Below are 17,308 nucleotides of genomic sequence, written 5' to 3' on the forward strand. Positions count from 1 at the left end.
GCAAGTTAATTCTGTAATAATATTACTTAACTATTCAGAGACTGCCCAAGTAAGTACCTGAAAGGTGCCTGTATTGAATCAAGTCCAACCCAATTAGGGGTTGACTATAACTTGACTCCTAAGTTTTGTTTTATCTTAAAAGCAATAGATTCCAAAGGTTTACAGTTCAGTATAGTAAGATCACCTTTGCAGTGTTTTTTAGAAATTTTTTTTTTTTTTGCTAAAAAAAAAAACTAAATGGAAAAAAAATGCCATTTACAGTAAAATCTACTGTACTGTCTGGTGTCACAGCCTGAACAGTGTCATCTAAAGGACCGTAGAACTGGAGTTAAAGGTCTGGATTGTAGCCGCCGCTCTCAGTGATCTGGTGTCAGCCTGGACTCATCACTTAGCCCGTCTGCCTTGTGCTAGAGTTCACTAAGGCCCCCACGAGGCAGAACGTTCTCTGAATCCATGTCCCAAGCAAGCCTGGCCTCCGAATCAGGCAAAGATCTAAGCGTGTGGTCATAACACATTATTTCACCACAGGGTCTCCAGGTCTCCACGAAGCAGAAGGTGTCCCCATGGGATTTGTTTGAGGGTCAGAAGAACCCAGCTCCTCTGTCCTGGGCCTGGTTTGGGACTGTCCGCGTGGACCGGAAGGTCATCAAGTACGAGGAACAGCATCACCTCCTCCTGTATCACACACACCCCATGCCCAAGCCCCGAAGTTACTACCTCGAGCCGCTGCCCCTGCCCCCTGAGGAGGAAGAGGAAGGGCCTACATCTCCCATCTCTCAGGAACCGGAGAGGAAATCAGCTGAGCTGTCAGATCAAGGAAAAACCACAACAGATGAAGAGAAGAAGACAAAGGGAAGGAAGCGCAAGACGAAATCCAGCTCGAGAGTTGATGTGAGTACGGGAAGTAGAGAGAGGTCTTGGGCACGTTAACGTCTCCTAGCAGATTTACTAGTTCCTGAATTATATCCCTAAGAAACATTCCTAGGCGCAGTCTCAGCCTATTTGTAAGCTGTCCTGACGGCTCAGATGTTATCAACAGAACCTCCTCTACTTTTCATAACTTTGTTTAAGTTTAGGCTTCAATTGTGAATAATATGAACATTTCACTGTCTCACAATTTCTCAAATTTGAAACTTGAATTTTTTGACCTATAAAATCTCATCCTCGTACATATTTTTATTATGAGGTGTCTAAAATATTTTTTGTATTTTGGGCAGTTGGTACCTATAGTAAATTAACATAGAAAACTCTTCGTTTTCCCTAGATAAAACCCCATCTAATCTATCGAATAGGATGATTCTGAGATCTCCTAGTTTACCATTTCCGTCTTACTCTCCTTTATATTCTGCTTTTTACCGTATTTTCAGACTTCATAAGAAGTAAAATAAACGTAATTTGAAACAGTTTTACTGCTTGTTTCCCTGCTAGCCTTCCCTACCTAGAGCAACCTTTTCTGAAAAAAAAGACATCTGTGAGATGGTAACTTAGAAATAATTTTATAGAATTAACATGTAAAATAGCTTTCCATTTAAACTCACCTGAAAATATTTGAGAGGGAATCTGTGACATTTTTCTATAAAATTCGAGAGCGTTCTTGTTGTCCAGCGGAAGAAATATTCACAAGTCGTTGTTCAGTCATCATGACTAATTATTGGTACTGTTCACCTGTGTCGAAACCAAAACATTTTTTCCTAGCTGATAGCTTGGTGATTAATAGTATTCTAGAAATGACCGCCATCGCTTTTGGATGCCACTTGAATGCCAGTGCCCTCTTCTCGTGTAGCCTTCCTACCAATATCCCTCTGTTCTGAAAAAGGTCCAGACTGTTTTAATAAGGTTCAGACTGCCACTCCCCGGAGTCTGGGTCTCCTAGCCTGTCTATCCACATGGATGCATTTCTGTTCTTTTCAGATGCTTTAAAAGACCTCAGACTCATCTCATTCCCCAGGTGCATCCTGGTCATGTCCCTTTCTCCCATACTTTTCCTGAAGCTGCCTCTTTTCAATCGGGTGTATTGCAGGGAACTGAGCTTTTATTTTTCCTTTCATCCTTCAGGGCTAGAGAAGGAGGAATTGAGGCATTCAGGTGTGATCCTTAGAGGCTTTGCAGTTGCTCCAAGGAAGAGAAAGCCCTGGGCAAGAAGTGTGGTGAGGGGCGGAAGGGGAATCTACTTCTTGAGAGTGCTGTACTGAAAGTTGGAACTAAGACACTGTCTAGGCTGGAGACTGGTTCTGAAGTACTGTGGGCCTTTCTGGCTAATTCTCATCCAGGTACAAGGTATCAGGAAAGCCTTGTAAGATGCGGTGAGCGGGAGATTCAGCCACTAAAGACACTTTCTCGGCTGTGGGTGATGGTCAATACTGGTGTTCTAAATGTGCTTTTAGTATTTTAAACACAGAGTGCAGAAGATATCCTTTTTCAACTTCCCCTACGGTAGCCATGTACATTTTAAGTCAAGGAAGAGTTTTAATTTAAATGAGTGTTTTGCAGAGAATATGCTGACTGCTGGGATAGGAGCTCTCTCAAATAATGTGATAGGAGGAATTTGCGTTAATTACCTTTGTGGCGTGTGGAGTTAAGTAACTGTTTTTTTCTTTAACCCTGTGTTGAAGGAGTATCCACAGAGCAACATGTACCGAGTGCCTCCCAACTACTCACCCGTCTCCTCCCAGATGATGCATCACCCACAGTCCACCTTGTGGGGCTACAACCTCGTGGGTCAGCCCCAGCAGCCCGGCCTTTTCCTTCAGAGCCAGGCTCTCACTCCAGGTATGTGAAGACGGAGCGTAGTCAGGGGACTCCGAGGTGAGAAATAGCTTGGGGTTCTCTTTGCTTTTAAACTGAAACCTCCACACAACTTGCACATTTCCAGAAGTGAGCGCTCAGTGGACATGTCTGTAATTCCCTCCACTCAAGGTGTTTTTTCCTTCTTCTAAAATTTCAGTTTCAGTGACTAGTTCATGTGTCGCTTTTGAAATTTTCATCCAATGTCAGAAGGAGATTAGCCACTGATGCACATCTCAGCTATAAGATAAAAAGTTGATAAAGTTTTGTGTTGTGAAATTTGCGTGTGCTTTTATCAGATATAATTCTTACCAGCATTTTGAATTATTAGACACTATTATAGTGTCTTTTATTGTTTCCTCATGTGATAACTTTTAAATTGTTTACACCACAAAGGATCTCAGAAGTTTGGTGCAGCAAATAGATATCAGTAAGAAATCCTACCATATTCACAGTAAATGTTAGCATTGCTTTGATTCAAGCCCAAGTAGATTTTATATCTAGAATAAAGATTTTTATGAATAAAGAAGTCTCTTAATTAGAAATGAATTCAATTTTTTCTTTCTAAATGAAAGTTTGCCTGTTTCTGCGAAACAGTTTATTTTGAGATCTCAACCTGCATTTTGTTAGGATGTGACATCCTAACAAATAATCATTTTTCCTTATTGTGTTCTGTATTATATTGTGATTTTTATTGTAATTGGAGTATGACATTTTGATTCTTGGCTTCCAGTAGGGGAGAGTCCATATTTTGTCCTCTGCATCTGTGGTCAAGAGAGCTGGTCTGGGAGTTACAGTTCTGCTTCAACTCTGGCTCTACCACCCTCTTACTGTATCATCTCCACCATGTCTTAGCTTCTCTGTGCCTCAGTCTGACTGATCATCTGTAAAGTGGATGTGCTAACGTATGCCCTCCTAGTGTGGGTGATTCAGTTATCCATTCAGCAAAATGTACTGAGCTTCATTCATCGTGTGCCAGATACAGTTTTAGTTGTTAGGGTATTGGCAGTAAGCAAAATGGATGAAAACGCTCATTCTTTCTTTGGAGGATGAAATAAGTTTTATATTACATACACAGACGAACACACATATATAATTTAAAGTGAGTTTTTAAAAATATAGCATTTAGAAGATAGCCTGACACAACAGACAGGTTCGGTAAGTGATCTTAACGTATCCTACCTCAGGGCTTTTGCACATGCCGGCCCCTGCCTGGAGTGGGCTCCCTCAGATATCTGCATGCTCACTGCCTGCTTCCTTTGGGTTGAGGCCTGCACTGACCACCCTGTTTCAAACTGTAAATCACACCCTTTCCCTGGCCCCTCTGTTCCCCTCCTCTTCCTTCAGTTTCTTTCTAGCATCGGCACTTGTTTATAGACTCTATCTATATTTTACTTACTTCCTGGTTTATTATCTGCCTTCTCCAGAATGTAAGCTCCGTGAGGGCAGGTATTTTTTTTCTCATGGCTCACTATAGTATGCCCAGAACTTAGAGCAGTGTCTGGCTTGTAGTGGGGTCTTAAAAATAGGTTATTGGGTGAATAGAATGTAGACGACAAAAGAAAGAACAGACTAGGCAGTGGTAAATGTGGAAAATAATAAGGGCTCATCCTCTCTTTTGACTTTCTCTTTAATTCCAAAGTCCTTGTGAATTTAAGCTTTTTAAACTTTTTAGATATTGAAATCAAACACAAGGACTGTCTATAAATTGAAGGCTAAGTATTTTAAAAGGCACATTACCCTTTTCCCCCTAGAATACTGTAAAAGGTGTTTATAAGTTGAGGAACTTTAGGTATTAGGTAAGTCTTAGGTATCATGACATGTAAGAAAAAGAATTGAAGAAGACAGTTAATTATGAGGATTTTACGTGTGTGAATTAATAGATTTTCATAAAGTTTTAAATTCTATGGAGTTGAGGAAGAGTATGTATCGTCTGCTTGCATTCATACATTCTTAAAAATGCAAAACAGTGCCCTCCCCCCCAACACACACACACACACACACACACACACACACACATATACACATATACATCTTTAGCAATCTCTCTCATGTATACACTCCAGGATGGTAAAGTTATAAGGAAATGCATGTGAATAATAAAGAGCATTTGGTGAGAGATGGGGAGAAAATTAATTCGGTAAGACTATACAGAGGGCTTCAGTGTATTTATTATATCTTATTTCTTGAGCTGACTCAGAGGTATAAGATTATAGAAAAGTGAGGGAAATTAGAAGTAGGTCATAGTCTAATCTTTAAAAAATGTCTCCTACTTATAAAATGAGTCAATAAAGTTGTATTAGTATATTTCCAATTCTTGCTTCAACAAGTTACCTTTCGTCATGTTACTCAAATTGACCTCCCACTTTTTTTCCAAATGTTCTTCAAATGCTGCTGAATGACGTCATAAATCATATTGCTGATTGTGACGCTGAGTCTTAAAAAGAATGTGGGTTTTCCCAGTGATCAGTGTTGAAATGTTTGTTTCCATCATACAAGTTGGTTTAAAGGAAAAATATAACATTTGTAAGGTATTTATATAGAAGTTTTCTTATTCACATACATTCAAGAATATAAACTATCTGGTGAGTGAAGGATTGGCACCTACCTGAAGCCAGTAAATGTTGAAAATTTTTTTCCTCTTAAAGGTATTTGGCATATTATATATGCAGATATGTTAAGGTTTTCATTTGTTTTTTTTAAGCTATAATTAATGTTTCTTGTTTATTTGACTTCCACCCTTCAAAAGAGATGTGTTTTGTCTTTAGAATCACGGTATTTGAAGCTTCCGAGCATTTCAGGTTTTTAAAGTTTCGTCATGCTTCTCTACTGAAAAACAGGCATTTTTATTTTGCTGTGGTAAAGAAGCTTAAATACCATGAACTTCAAAAGGGTTTAAAATTACAAAAGGGTCTCTATGCCTGGCTTAGCACACTTGATAGAATACCCCACGAAGGCAATACATTTTGTGCAAGTCACGTGTCCTCGGGGCGCCTCGCATAATTTAAAACCCACATGATTCTGAACTTGTGCCAGTTACTCTGCCTCTCCGGGCGTTTCACTTTACCAACCAAAGTGGGCCCTCTGTGAAGTCATTCAAATATTATCATTCACTAGACGTCCCCCTCCCCATCGTTTGGAATTTATGCAACTCTTAGGGATCTTTGATATTTGTAGAGGGTGGGGCAGTGCCCTACTTCCCACTAAGCTCCTCAGGTGAGGCTCAGGGGCTGAGACTTCCGTGTTTTAATAAAGTAAGGAAGACCTATCGCGTTAACATGCGCAGAAAGCCCTTCCTTCCGGTTGCTTTTGTAGGTGGCTCCAGGTTGGACCCCGCGGGCTCCTTTGTCCCCACCAATACCAAGCAAGCTCTGTCCAACATGCTGCAGCGGCGCTCGGGGGCCGTGATGCAGCCGCCCTCCCTTCACGCCATCACGTCGCAGCAGCAGTTGATACAGATGAAGCTTCTGCAGCAGCAGCAGCAGCAGCGGCTCCTCAGGCAAGCCCAGACGCGACCTTTCCAACAGGTTTGTCCCGATCAGCAGTGCCCTCCTCCACGTTTCACTAGCTCCTCTAGCTCGGGATGAGAGTGGGGACGTGACAGATCCTTGGTGCACGTGCACGCCTGTTGACCTGTGCGAGCGAGTGCACGTGGATCTCTCTCGTACAGGTTGATACACGCTTCTCCCCCCTTGTATTTTACTATTATCGTGGATCGAATAAGGACTTGAAATGTCTTAGGGTCATTCAAAGTATGCCTCAAAACAAAAAGAAGAGCTGATGATTCTCTAGTCACTTGGAAGCTGCAGGACTTTTATCCTTGAAGTGACCTTCTCTGAGCACTCATTCCCCATGATAGTTATCACCATATTCCGTACTCCTTTTAGCTCTACTTTCACGTGTTATTATTTGATGTACTACTTTGAGGTTGTAGCTCTGAAGCCCTGATGTTTCCTAGGTTTTCTCCTACAGTGCCCTGTACTGCACAGACTCTGTTTTTAGCATATACTTCAGAAGATCTACAGTAGGCAAAGAATACATACACTACAAGGGACAGTCAGTATATGGATATTGTTAACTCTTGATTTATATTATTTCTATTTTTATGCCCTATAACCCCATTTTCTATAAATTTTAAAATGATAGTGATTGTTTAACATTGGTGGAAGTCACACGAAACTTAGTATAGACTCATAAATAACCCACCCATCTGTACAAATATGTTAAAGTAAAAAGAGAGAGGTGAGAATGTGACTTTTTCTTCCAGTTTCTGTACACTTTTTGTGTTTTCCAGTTTTTCTTAGAACAGTTGCACTAGGGTGATGCTGACGATAGCCGCTAACACGATGAGAGCACTTACTTTTTGCCAAAACGCTTCTGAGAACTTTAATGTATTGATTGTCTTAGATCTCACAGCAACCCTTGAGGGAGGTACTTCTTTATGATCCTCAAAGGAAGTAGCCAGTCTACAAGTGTATCCTGCTCTAAGAACAACCACAGATTTTCAAATTAGCAAGGAACTCTAACGCTTTTAAAAATATTCTTTGTATTTTGAGTAACTTTCTAGACGTATCTCCATTGTACAACTTGTGGCACTTCTGCATGAAGTCCACTTAGTGATTTTGGGGATGGGAGTGGTAGGGCTAGTTATGCAGTCTTAAAAATGGTTCTTTTCCTTTTTTTAATTTATTATTTTTTTCTAACCTGTGTTATAAGAAGGACAGGAGAGAGGAATCTAGTTTGAACCACATGAGAATACAAACAACAGTCACTACATGCTTGTCTCCCCCTGAGCTCTCAGAGATTTTTGATCACTCAAACTCCCTGGGTGTCGGGAAACACGGGCCTAAGTTACTTCTTACACAGAAGTGATGAAGATTTGATTAAAATCCTTAAGAAGCCTTGATTTTTCTCTAAATAAGCAGCATGTGTGGAGTCATTTAAAACTCAGTGGGATTTTAGCTCTTCTTGGGGATGAATGAAAATAAGTTACATCACTGTTTCAAATCCTTATCAAGAAAAATTTACTGGAAGTCAAATAATTCTTCTACTAGAATGAATTCAGTTCCCTTTTAAAGTAATTTAAGCCTAAGTAAAATTTACCTTCCAATGAGAAATGTTTATTTTTTCCTATCTACCTTTTTATCACAAGGTAGAATTTGACTTATTAATAGCCCACTTTCAATCTATGACTGCTGGATTCAGTTTTGAATGTCTCTAATTGGGCAGGAGCTCACTGTGTCATTTATAGGTGAAACACCTGTCCTCAGAAGTTCACTTCCTGACACAAGCCATGACAAGCTATTTCCCCTAAAGCAAAAAAAAAAAATTTTTTTTTAAAGGGGATTCAATAGAGTAATCTTCACGTATTGAGAAATATCCTTGCATGTTTGGAGAAGGTAGACTTACGACCTAAAACGTCACTGTGGGACCCCATTACTCACAACACTCAAAAATACCTGACTCTATTCTTTCATGCCATCTAGGGTTGTACTGCTGGTACCAGTAGGGACTAACTGATAATGCGTTCTTTTTTTTAACTGATTCTTTTGTAGCAACTCTGTCACATGTTGGATTTTTCTTTTCTTTCCTTTTATCTTGCTTTTTTTTTTTTTTTTTTTCCTTTTGAGAAGTCAGGAGTTCTTTCTTCAAGTAATAAAAGCTCAACTTCGTAACGGTGATTGTACTGGCATACCTTGTTTTACTGTGCTTTTGCTCTGTGGCACTTCACAGATATTACCCTTCTCACAAGTTGAAGGGTTGTGGTAACCCTGCATTGAGCAAGTCTCGGCACTGTTTTTCCAACAGTATTTGCTGACTTTGTGTCTCTGTGTTACATTTTGGTAGTACTTGCAATATTTCAGACTTTTTTATTATTATATTTGTTATGGTGATCTGTGATCAGTGATCTTTGATGTTATTACTATGACTCACTGGAGGATCAGATGATGGTTAGCATTTTTTAGCAATGAAGTTTTTTTTTAAATTAAAATGTACTTTTTAAAAGACATAATACTATTGCATACTTACTAGACTACAGTATAATTTAAACATAGCCTTTATAAGCACTGGGAAACCAAAAACTTCAAGTGACTCTCTTTATCGAGGCATTCGCTTTATTGCGGTGGTCTAGAACCAAATCCGCAGTATCTCCAAGGTGTGCCTGTATAATAGTCACCTCTCCTTCTCCCCCATATTCTTTCTTTAACTGTTGAAACTTGCTTTAGAGTTTCTGAAGGGCTTTCAGAAGCAGACATGTTTTTTTCTCCCTCACCATTCTTGAAGTGTTGGATGATTGAGGAGAATAGAATTCTGTAAAGGAAGAGAAATGCAGTCACATTTCTGCAGTCACAGGATGGAGTGGTCCTCCATAGAGTAGATGAGACTTGTATGTAGCATCTGCTAGAGTGCCTGCACCGAGGAGGTTCTGAGGGAAATGTTAGCCCCTTTCCTCTCTCCCAGTAGATCATGGATTAGTATACCTAGAATCTAGCTAAATATGGTATCGTGGCACAAAAAAATTCTCCTCGTGGTAATCTTTAAAAATCTAGAATAAAGGCAGAATTATATGGAATATAAGGGATATTGATACAATGTTTTCATATGTGATTCTGGCTGCAATTCGTTGTTTTTCTAGTAAGCACTGACCCATGTCCTTCATAGTAAGAAATGTTGATTCAGATTTTGGCAATAGCATCTTCTCGGGTTAAACGCACACACAGAATGTGATTCTCTCTAGCTACATACAAACTTGTGGGGGGTTTTTTTCTTTCAGTTTTTGGCTTCTTATAGAGAAGATGAAATAGGTATCATTTTCCTCCTTATCCTACAAATTTTCTAATTACAGAATCCATTTTCTTAAATGTAACAAACATGTTGGAGAATTTCAAATTACTTAACCTTCAAAACTTATCTTGGAATTGTAGCAGCGGCTTTTAAAGACTGACCAGTTGCTCCAAGCCTTGGATGTGACTCTAGCTTCTCAGGCTGGTTGTACAGTGACCCCCAGCTGGCCCCCTCTTCTTAGGTCAGGCATTGGGTCTTATAATACTTTGTATCATCTTTCCACCTACTGAGCAGAGGATAGAACTCTATGAGATGTTTATTGAATGAATTCATGTTTTGAGCAGCTATTTCCAGAACCCTGGAGTTTCTTAGTAGCCTTGATCCTTAGCAACCTGATTTTTATCCACAGACTCATCTCGTACCTCTTCCTCTGAGTGCTTCCAGAAACTTCTCCCAACAGCAACCTCTGCTATGGTTGTTTGGAAAACCTAGATGGGGCAGAGAGGGCACAAATTCCTGAATTCTGGATACATCTCAGACCTTGCAGAGTCCCCTTAGCCTCTTTACATGTAATGGACAGAGTTGATGTGTGTGGGAAGATCTAGCCTTAGATGGTGCACAGTGAAAACTAGAGGACCATTATAGAATAATTCTGATCCTGCTGCAGACTGAGTATCAGCTTCAGTTGGTCATGAAATTTTCTGTTACGAACCATCTTAGATTTCCTTAGGAATGTATCAATAGTGTCTAGAAAACAGGTGCTAAATAGCATGGATATTGTTAGGTATTGTTAACCAAAGTATTTGATGTAGTGACTGTTATTATAATCGGGTGTATTTTCTTACAGCTTTAGTGCATATTAACATGCACAAAGATGTTAGGTGAGGGAACTTGTGGTCATTTTTCTCAGTTGTAGTCTTCATCCAAGGAAGTAGAAATTCTCTCCCCCTCCATTCCTTACTCAGTGTCCCTTATTTAAATGGGACGCAGTATAGTGGTTTTGTCACCTTTCTGTGCCTCAGAGGCTCATCTATAAAATGGAGCTAATGCAACATTTACTCCACAGGGTTCTTGTGAAATTAATGATTTAACGTCTGTAACAGCCCTTAGAACAGTGGCTGGCTTATAGTATGTGCTTTACTTGTATAATTACATTAATTGTCCCTAATATGATTGGTGTTCAGTGGCCACCAGTAGAAGAGACCAAGAAAAAGGAATGTTGAATATTGTTTAGTTTTCCTAATAGCCATTTTGGTTTCTTAGAGCAGTATGTTTTTACCATCTAAATTCTGTGATACAAACTTTAGAGGAACTGATTCCAGTTTCACTGTTAAAAATATCACTAATATTTTGTTTTCCACATATCCCATGAGAACTATCATAAAATAGAGAATGCTGGTTATAATAATGCCAAATGCTGCTTAAATTGTTTTTCAGTCACCTTCTTCTCGTATCTAATATTTTTCTTCTGACACAGGGTAATTTCTTCCCCTCCCCCGGCTCCCCCCCAATCTTAAGTTTTGATACAGGAAGAGAACTTAATTTTGTGCCTTGATTTGATTTATGATATCACTTTATCCTGATTTCTCCCTTTCAATGCACAAAATCATCTTGTGTTCTTTGTAATAATCAGTGCTAGACAGTTTATTTTGAGAGACCAGTGAAAGATAAAAGATAGGTTTAGCTTAATTTGATTGAGGCACATTTGGAAGAAAGCAATTGATTGTTGGCTACAGATAATGAATCATAAGGATTTTCATTATATTAAAGAGGAAGATTTCTGACAGACAGAAATGATGTGCTCAGTTATAGCTGGTGGTTACTGGTGAGAACACTTGGTTATCTAACCATGGGGCAGGTGCCGTCACTGTGTATCCAAATAAAGGAATTAAGTAACTTAATGAAAGAACACTGACTGAGTCAGAGCCTTCCAGAGTTGTCAGCTCCTTGGCGAAAGTGTCTCTGTAACATCCTGAAAGCATGCCTCTTGGATTGATGAAGCTCATTTAAGTTGAGCAGCCATCCTTTTTGGTCTGGTAATTGATCTACCTTCTGGATATGGTATCACCTTGGAATATCTGTTTCCTTCCTTTTGCTCTTTCCCTCCTACTCACTCTTCAGCAGTGTTTTTCAAACGTACAAGAATAGACAATAATACAGCAAACACTAATGTACTTACCACCTAGCTTTATTAAATAATAATGTTCGGCCACATTTGCTCTAGATCATTCTTTTATTACATAAAACTTTACAGATGTGGATGAGGCCCCTTGTCTCATAAAGAAAAAGAGGTAATCACTATCATGAATTCCATGTTTTTCTTTTTTACGAATGTCTTTTATATTTTTACTACATATTTTTGCATCCATGGACATAAACATTATATAGTATTACTTTCAGATTTGAAACTTTACATTATGATAGTCTCACACAGGTATTTTTGTACTGTTTTGTAACTTTTTTGTCTTGACTAATTTTCAATTATATCTACTTTGTTATACTTGGTTTTATGTATTTGCTTGTCCTGATTGGATACTCTTCCATTATGAGTATTAACATTTATCCATTCTGTTGATGATCATTTCTGTTATTTCCAATTGTTTGTTACTGTTAACCGTGCTACGGTAGACATTTTTGTCCGTGTCTTCTGCACGTGCCGAGTTGTAGGGTACGTACGTGGAAGTGGAAATGCGGATTTAATTTCCAGAGTGGTGGCGATTCCCGTCGGTTATAGAAGAGCGTTTTCTTTCCTTCACATCCTCCACTAACCCTTGATATTGTCAGACCTTAATTTTCTCATTCAGAGCAGGCGAAATCGTGTTGCGTTACATCATTTTAACTTGCATTTTCTTATTACCTGTGAGTTTAGGCATGTTTTATAACTTTACCAGCAATTTAAGTTTTCCCTTCTGTAATTTTCCTGATTCTATAATTTGAGCATATTTTCAAACTAATTTGGTTCTTAGTTGGTAAAGGTGTACAAAAGAGACTTGTTGAAACAAATCTTGAGTTTTGACAAGAATCTTTAATGCATTGACTCAGAGAAGTACAATTTTCGTACATCTCAGTGACAAAATGAACTTAGGAGGACAAAAAGCACTGAGCTAGTAAATATGTCCTAAACCCTGTCATTTTGTTCCTTGGGTGGAAACCATGTCCAGGAAAGTAGATGCTCTGCTTATTACTTAATAGCTGGTATTTCGCTGTTTACTTGAATGATAAGGAAGGCACCCATGTCGTTTGCTGACATTATGTTTGTGCAACTATCGTGATCTCGTAGATAGTGTACACAGCTTGATGTTTATGAACGGGGAGAAGATAGGGGTAGAGGGCTGAGAGAGTGAACCACTAATACAAAGGTGGTAGTTGGATATAAAGACAAGTGAATAGATGCAATGAATTACGTACCTACCCCTAAAATGGTGAGAACAGATATTATTTGCTTGGGAAATTTCTCCTATGATTTCTCGTTCTTAGTATAGTAAAATACTTTTATTTTTTTCCATTAGGGTTATGAATTTTTTTGCCTCATCTCTATTTCTGAAATTCAGTGAACAGAAAAATTTTAATGTCTCAGACTAAGTGTCACTTACAATTCATTCATAAAGATGATTAAGCAAGGGGATCATTGACCTGAGAAACAGGAATATTTTTCCCCAGCATATAGTTCCCTTTTTCTAAATTAGACTCCCTGTTAGCGTGTAAACACCAGTGGCACTATGAATATTTGTTGTCTATGTTGCTTGATTGAATGTGTGGTTAAACTGATGCTCTGTTTTCATTTGCATTTACTGGGGCTGGAGCTATCTAATGACATCCTCCAATAATATATGACTTGTTCACTTAATGTCTTGTGTGTTTCATGTGACCCAGATGTCCTGAGCGCTTCTCCCCCGGCTCTGGGCTGGGAAGGACTTGGGCGCTCTTTTGCTTACACCGAGGTGCCAGCATCCCTTAGTTTCGGGAAGTCATCTGGGTCTGATAGCTCCCCTACTTCTTGTATGTCCCTGTTCAACCTCCAGGATGTGCTATTCCATTATATGACTATTGCCGTATTATTTATCTGTGTCCCAGCCCATGGTGATATTGTTTGGCATATAAATTAATATGAACTCTCAGGGCCTGGGTTTTTTAAGTCTTGACTCCCTGAAACGTTGTTTTAAAATGAACTAATTCTTATGTATTTTGGCTACCCACATCATTAGGCTAAACAATCTTATCTGTATTGTCTGCCGTTTTCTTGCTGTCCCCTTTCTGTAGGACTTCTGTAACTCTGCTGTCTCCCTTCTGGAAGACTTTGACAACATAATGGTAACACACCCCTGCTGTCTGTCATTCCTTTTACTTTCTTTTTTTTTTTTTTTTTTTTTTTTTTTAATAAAAGTAAACTTTTATAGCATTATTCTTTGAACATCAGAATGAGAAGCAGGTTATTCCCCTCTAGCTGGTAATTATTATAGTCTTCATTTCACTGTTACCCGGTTTCTGTTTGAGACTGTAACACAGAATCATGAATGCATTGACCATGTTCACTTTAACGGAATTTATTTCTGAAAGTTGTCCCCTTTGATTGCCTCATGATTTTCATCATATACGTGTGTGGTATCGAAACCAGTGGACGTTCATGGCCTGGGCTTGGGAACATAGGCCAGTTCGTGTACCTTCATCTCAGTCCCAGTGTTGAACCCATCTGTTCCCGAGCTCTCGCTTCTCTCCGCGATAACTCACCTCATTAGTAGAGGAACGCATGGCATGCTGACTCACAGGCCGATGCAAGATAATGAAAACTGTGGTTATGAAACATGGCCTTCTCATCACATCCCACTCACTGGTTCTTCCTAAATTCTCAGCAGAACGCATCATCTCTATTTTCTTTCCGGTTATGGAGAAGGTGTTTTTTTTTGAGCATAGGTCTTGTGCATGCATGTCATAAGACTTCATCTCTACTGCTTTGCCTGGGCTAGCGAAGAATGCATGTTTTGCATTAAATTACTTATAGGTTTCTGTATCAGCTAGCCAACCCACAACATAACCCCAAGAAGCATTAGAATAAAAAAGAGCACACATCTCAGATGTGAATGTAAGTCAACTCGTTTCACTGCCAATTTAATGGGTAACATTTTCTATACATTGGTGAAAATATCCTTAATGGCATATACAAGCTTTGAAAATATCTCAGTTATGAAATACTGCCATATAGGCAATTTCTTTAATAGTTCTTTCAACAAAGGAAAGTTTGGAGACTTTTCTGAAAGCAATCAATTTTTCTATCAATTTTTCTTGACACTTGTACAGAGAGCAGGCGAGGTTTTTGTTTTTAAAAAAACTTGAATTAAACGATCAGATTTAAAAATATCTTTCAGGTAGCTTATGTTTGCTGTAGGGCATTTATTGTTCAGATGATAATGTAATTTGAACAGAATACAATTTGCATCTGCCATTGATTTTACTTTTTAAAAAAATAGACACAATATTTTGTTCATCAGGTGTTTAAAGTCAAAAGGTTATATGATCTATATAGTCATTCAAATAAATGGAAATGTGTATATATATCTTTGCTGTCCTTTTCACCATTCTTATTTTTCTTTAATATTCTCCAATATCAGGAATTTAATGAATGTGTATGTATACTCAACCAATCAATGCGTTATAGTCCTCCTTTATGGGCGTGTTAACAGAATAGATTGTAAAGGTTCATTATTGTATGAGGTGTGTTTATTTCAAAATGCATCAGGTTGTTCCAGCAGTTAATGTTACTGTTAATCGATTGCCAACCAAGTTATATTTGATGGAAAGCTTTATAAAAGAATGAAGCATAACTGGTCAACAGGACCTCTTTGAATTATAGAATTTTCTGTGTATCCATTGTCTGCAATCAAAATACACCCGTATAATGTGACGACCAAAACTTGGGGTTCACGCCATTTGTTGTTTAACCTTGGGCACCATTACCCAGTACCTTCCAAACCAGTCGTCACAAGCAAAACCCTTTTTGCTAGTTGACTCATAAAACATTACCCACTGGTTTTCATTGGGTGACGTTTATTATTATTCCTAAATCAGCATTTTCAGAAACAGAGTCACAAAATCTGGCTGTGGTTTTTCAGGCACAACTTGTCTCTCTACTTGCAACCCTTAAACACTATTGGAAAGTTACTAAATAAGAATTTGAAAAAAACTCATTACTAGTGAATTGAGTGGAGAGAAGATCCCTGATTCTGAAACGCTGCTGATGGTAACTGTCTGCTAATTGGAGCTATAACCAATTCTCCTTTAGAAAGAGACCCTCACATTTTCTCAGTTGACTGAGAGAGTGAACTAATGAAGAGAACAAGACCCAGAAGATTGAAAATTATCTTTGAGGATGATTTATCAAAAATTTTTTTAACTTACTGGATGTATTCATTTCAAATTATGCAGGAGGTTTTGAGTCTACATCTCTTTGAGCTCAGATGCTTCTCTTGTCTAATTAAAAATAAAGCAGTAAGAGAGAGAACTGTTCTTACAAAGACCAGGAAGATGAGTCAGTGTTGAACAGCACAGCTTTTTAAAAAGTTTTTAGGAAGTGGAAATTTTAGAAAATATAATAGATTTCTGTTTCTTACCCAGAGGCAAGCCTAAAGCAAAATGTGAGAGAGACCACATGTAGGAATTTACCCTGGGTAGCAATGTAGAGATGGGTTCATGTAGCTATCAGAATTTCCCAGTTAACTGTGGCTCACTCTCTTAGCACGTGTAAGTTGGGTACCTGAGCCAGGGGAGCTGGAGCCGGAGCACAACGTGGACCCTGGCCAGACACAGATACTCCCTCAGCAACCAGCCTCCTTTACAACCACAAAAGTGTGAAGTTAATTGTTGCCTCTGATTGTTGCAGTTAAGCAGAATAAACCAGGAGGGGCAATTGAGCTACTCTCCAGGTAAATGAAGGCAGAAAGGAGAAATCATTAGAATGACAGATGCTAAAAATTAAATTAAAAAGTGAGTTTTCAAAACAAAAGATGGTACTTAAAAATATGGGGCAATTGGAAAGCACTTGCTAAACTAATTTATCCTGAAATATAAATCTCAGTTTACCTCTGGAACTCTTGTTTAACAGATAAACTAAGTTAGATCTTAGGTCTCCTCAATAGATATTTATAGAGCACTTACTATATGCCAGACACAGTGCTAGGAACTGATTTAAAAAAAAAAAAGTCAAATAAAGCTTAGATAGTTTTCAGAAAATAACAGATAAGTAGATTATGTACGACGCAGGTGACCGTAAGTCACAGTTTGCCAGGCATGGTCTCACTTTGCCCCCGTTCTCCTGGCCTGTCCCAGTTCGGATGATACGTTATATAGTCCCTTCCTGAATGCAGCAAAACCATCCCTACTAACATTTTGAGACTCTTACTGTATTTAGTTTTCTTACCTATTCCCGCATTATGATCCTCGTTTAGCATCTGTAAAATCTTTCAAGTTACTAAAGAACTTCTTGGTCATTCATTCCTTACTCAACAGATTGAACTATTTCTACACATTGAAATAATTTGTTCCTGTCATTATTCTGGGAAAACCAGAGAGCAGGAGGAGGTCATTTCCGTTTGGTAGAAGAGATGGGTATTTTTCATTGAGGGCAAATATGACGATAAAAGCCCTTGGTGAGCGCTGCTGGCCAACGTGAGGTGTTTGTGATTTCCTCAGGGAGGGTATTGAATGTTAGAACCCTTACCTGCTGTACTTAAGTAGCGAATTGCGG

General features: G+C 38.7%; 1 protein-coding gene across 1 annotated transcript in view; it reads left to right on the forward strand.

Annotated features, from left to right (window-relative positions):
• The window catches only part of MED12L (mediator complex subunit 12L), a 313,136-nt gene that overhangs the window by 274,021 nt on the left and 21,807 nt on the right, over positions 1-17,308 (forward strand). Inside the window, exons 36-38 of the mRNA XM_024769070.1 lie at positions 529-891; positions 2,613-2,769; positions 6,100-6,311. Coding sequence (XP_024624838.1) covers positions 529-891; positions 2,613-2,769; positions 6,100-6,311 — 732 coding nt within the window. The remainder of the gene's footprint in view (positions 1-528; positions 892-2,612; positions 2,770-6,099; positions 6,312-17,308) is intronic.

This window comes from Neophocaena asiaeorientalis, unplaced genomic scaffold (genome assembly GCF_003031525.2).
Source record: "Neophocaena asiaeorientalis asiaeorientalis breed wild unplaced genomic scaffold, Neophocaena_asiaeorientalis_V1.1 scaffold118, whole genome shotgun sequence".
Lineage (NCBI taxonomy): Eukaryota > Metazoa > Chordata > Mammalia > Artiodactyla > Phocoenidae > Neophocaena > Neophocaena asiaeorientalis.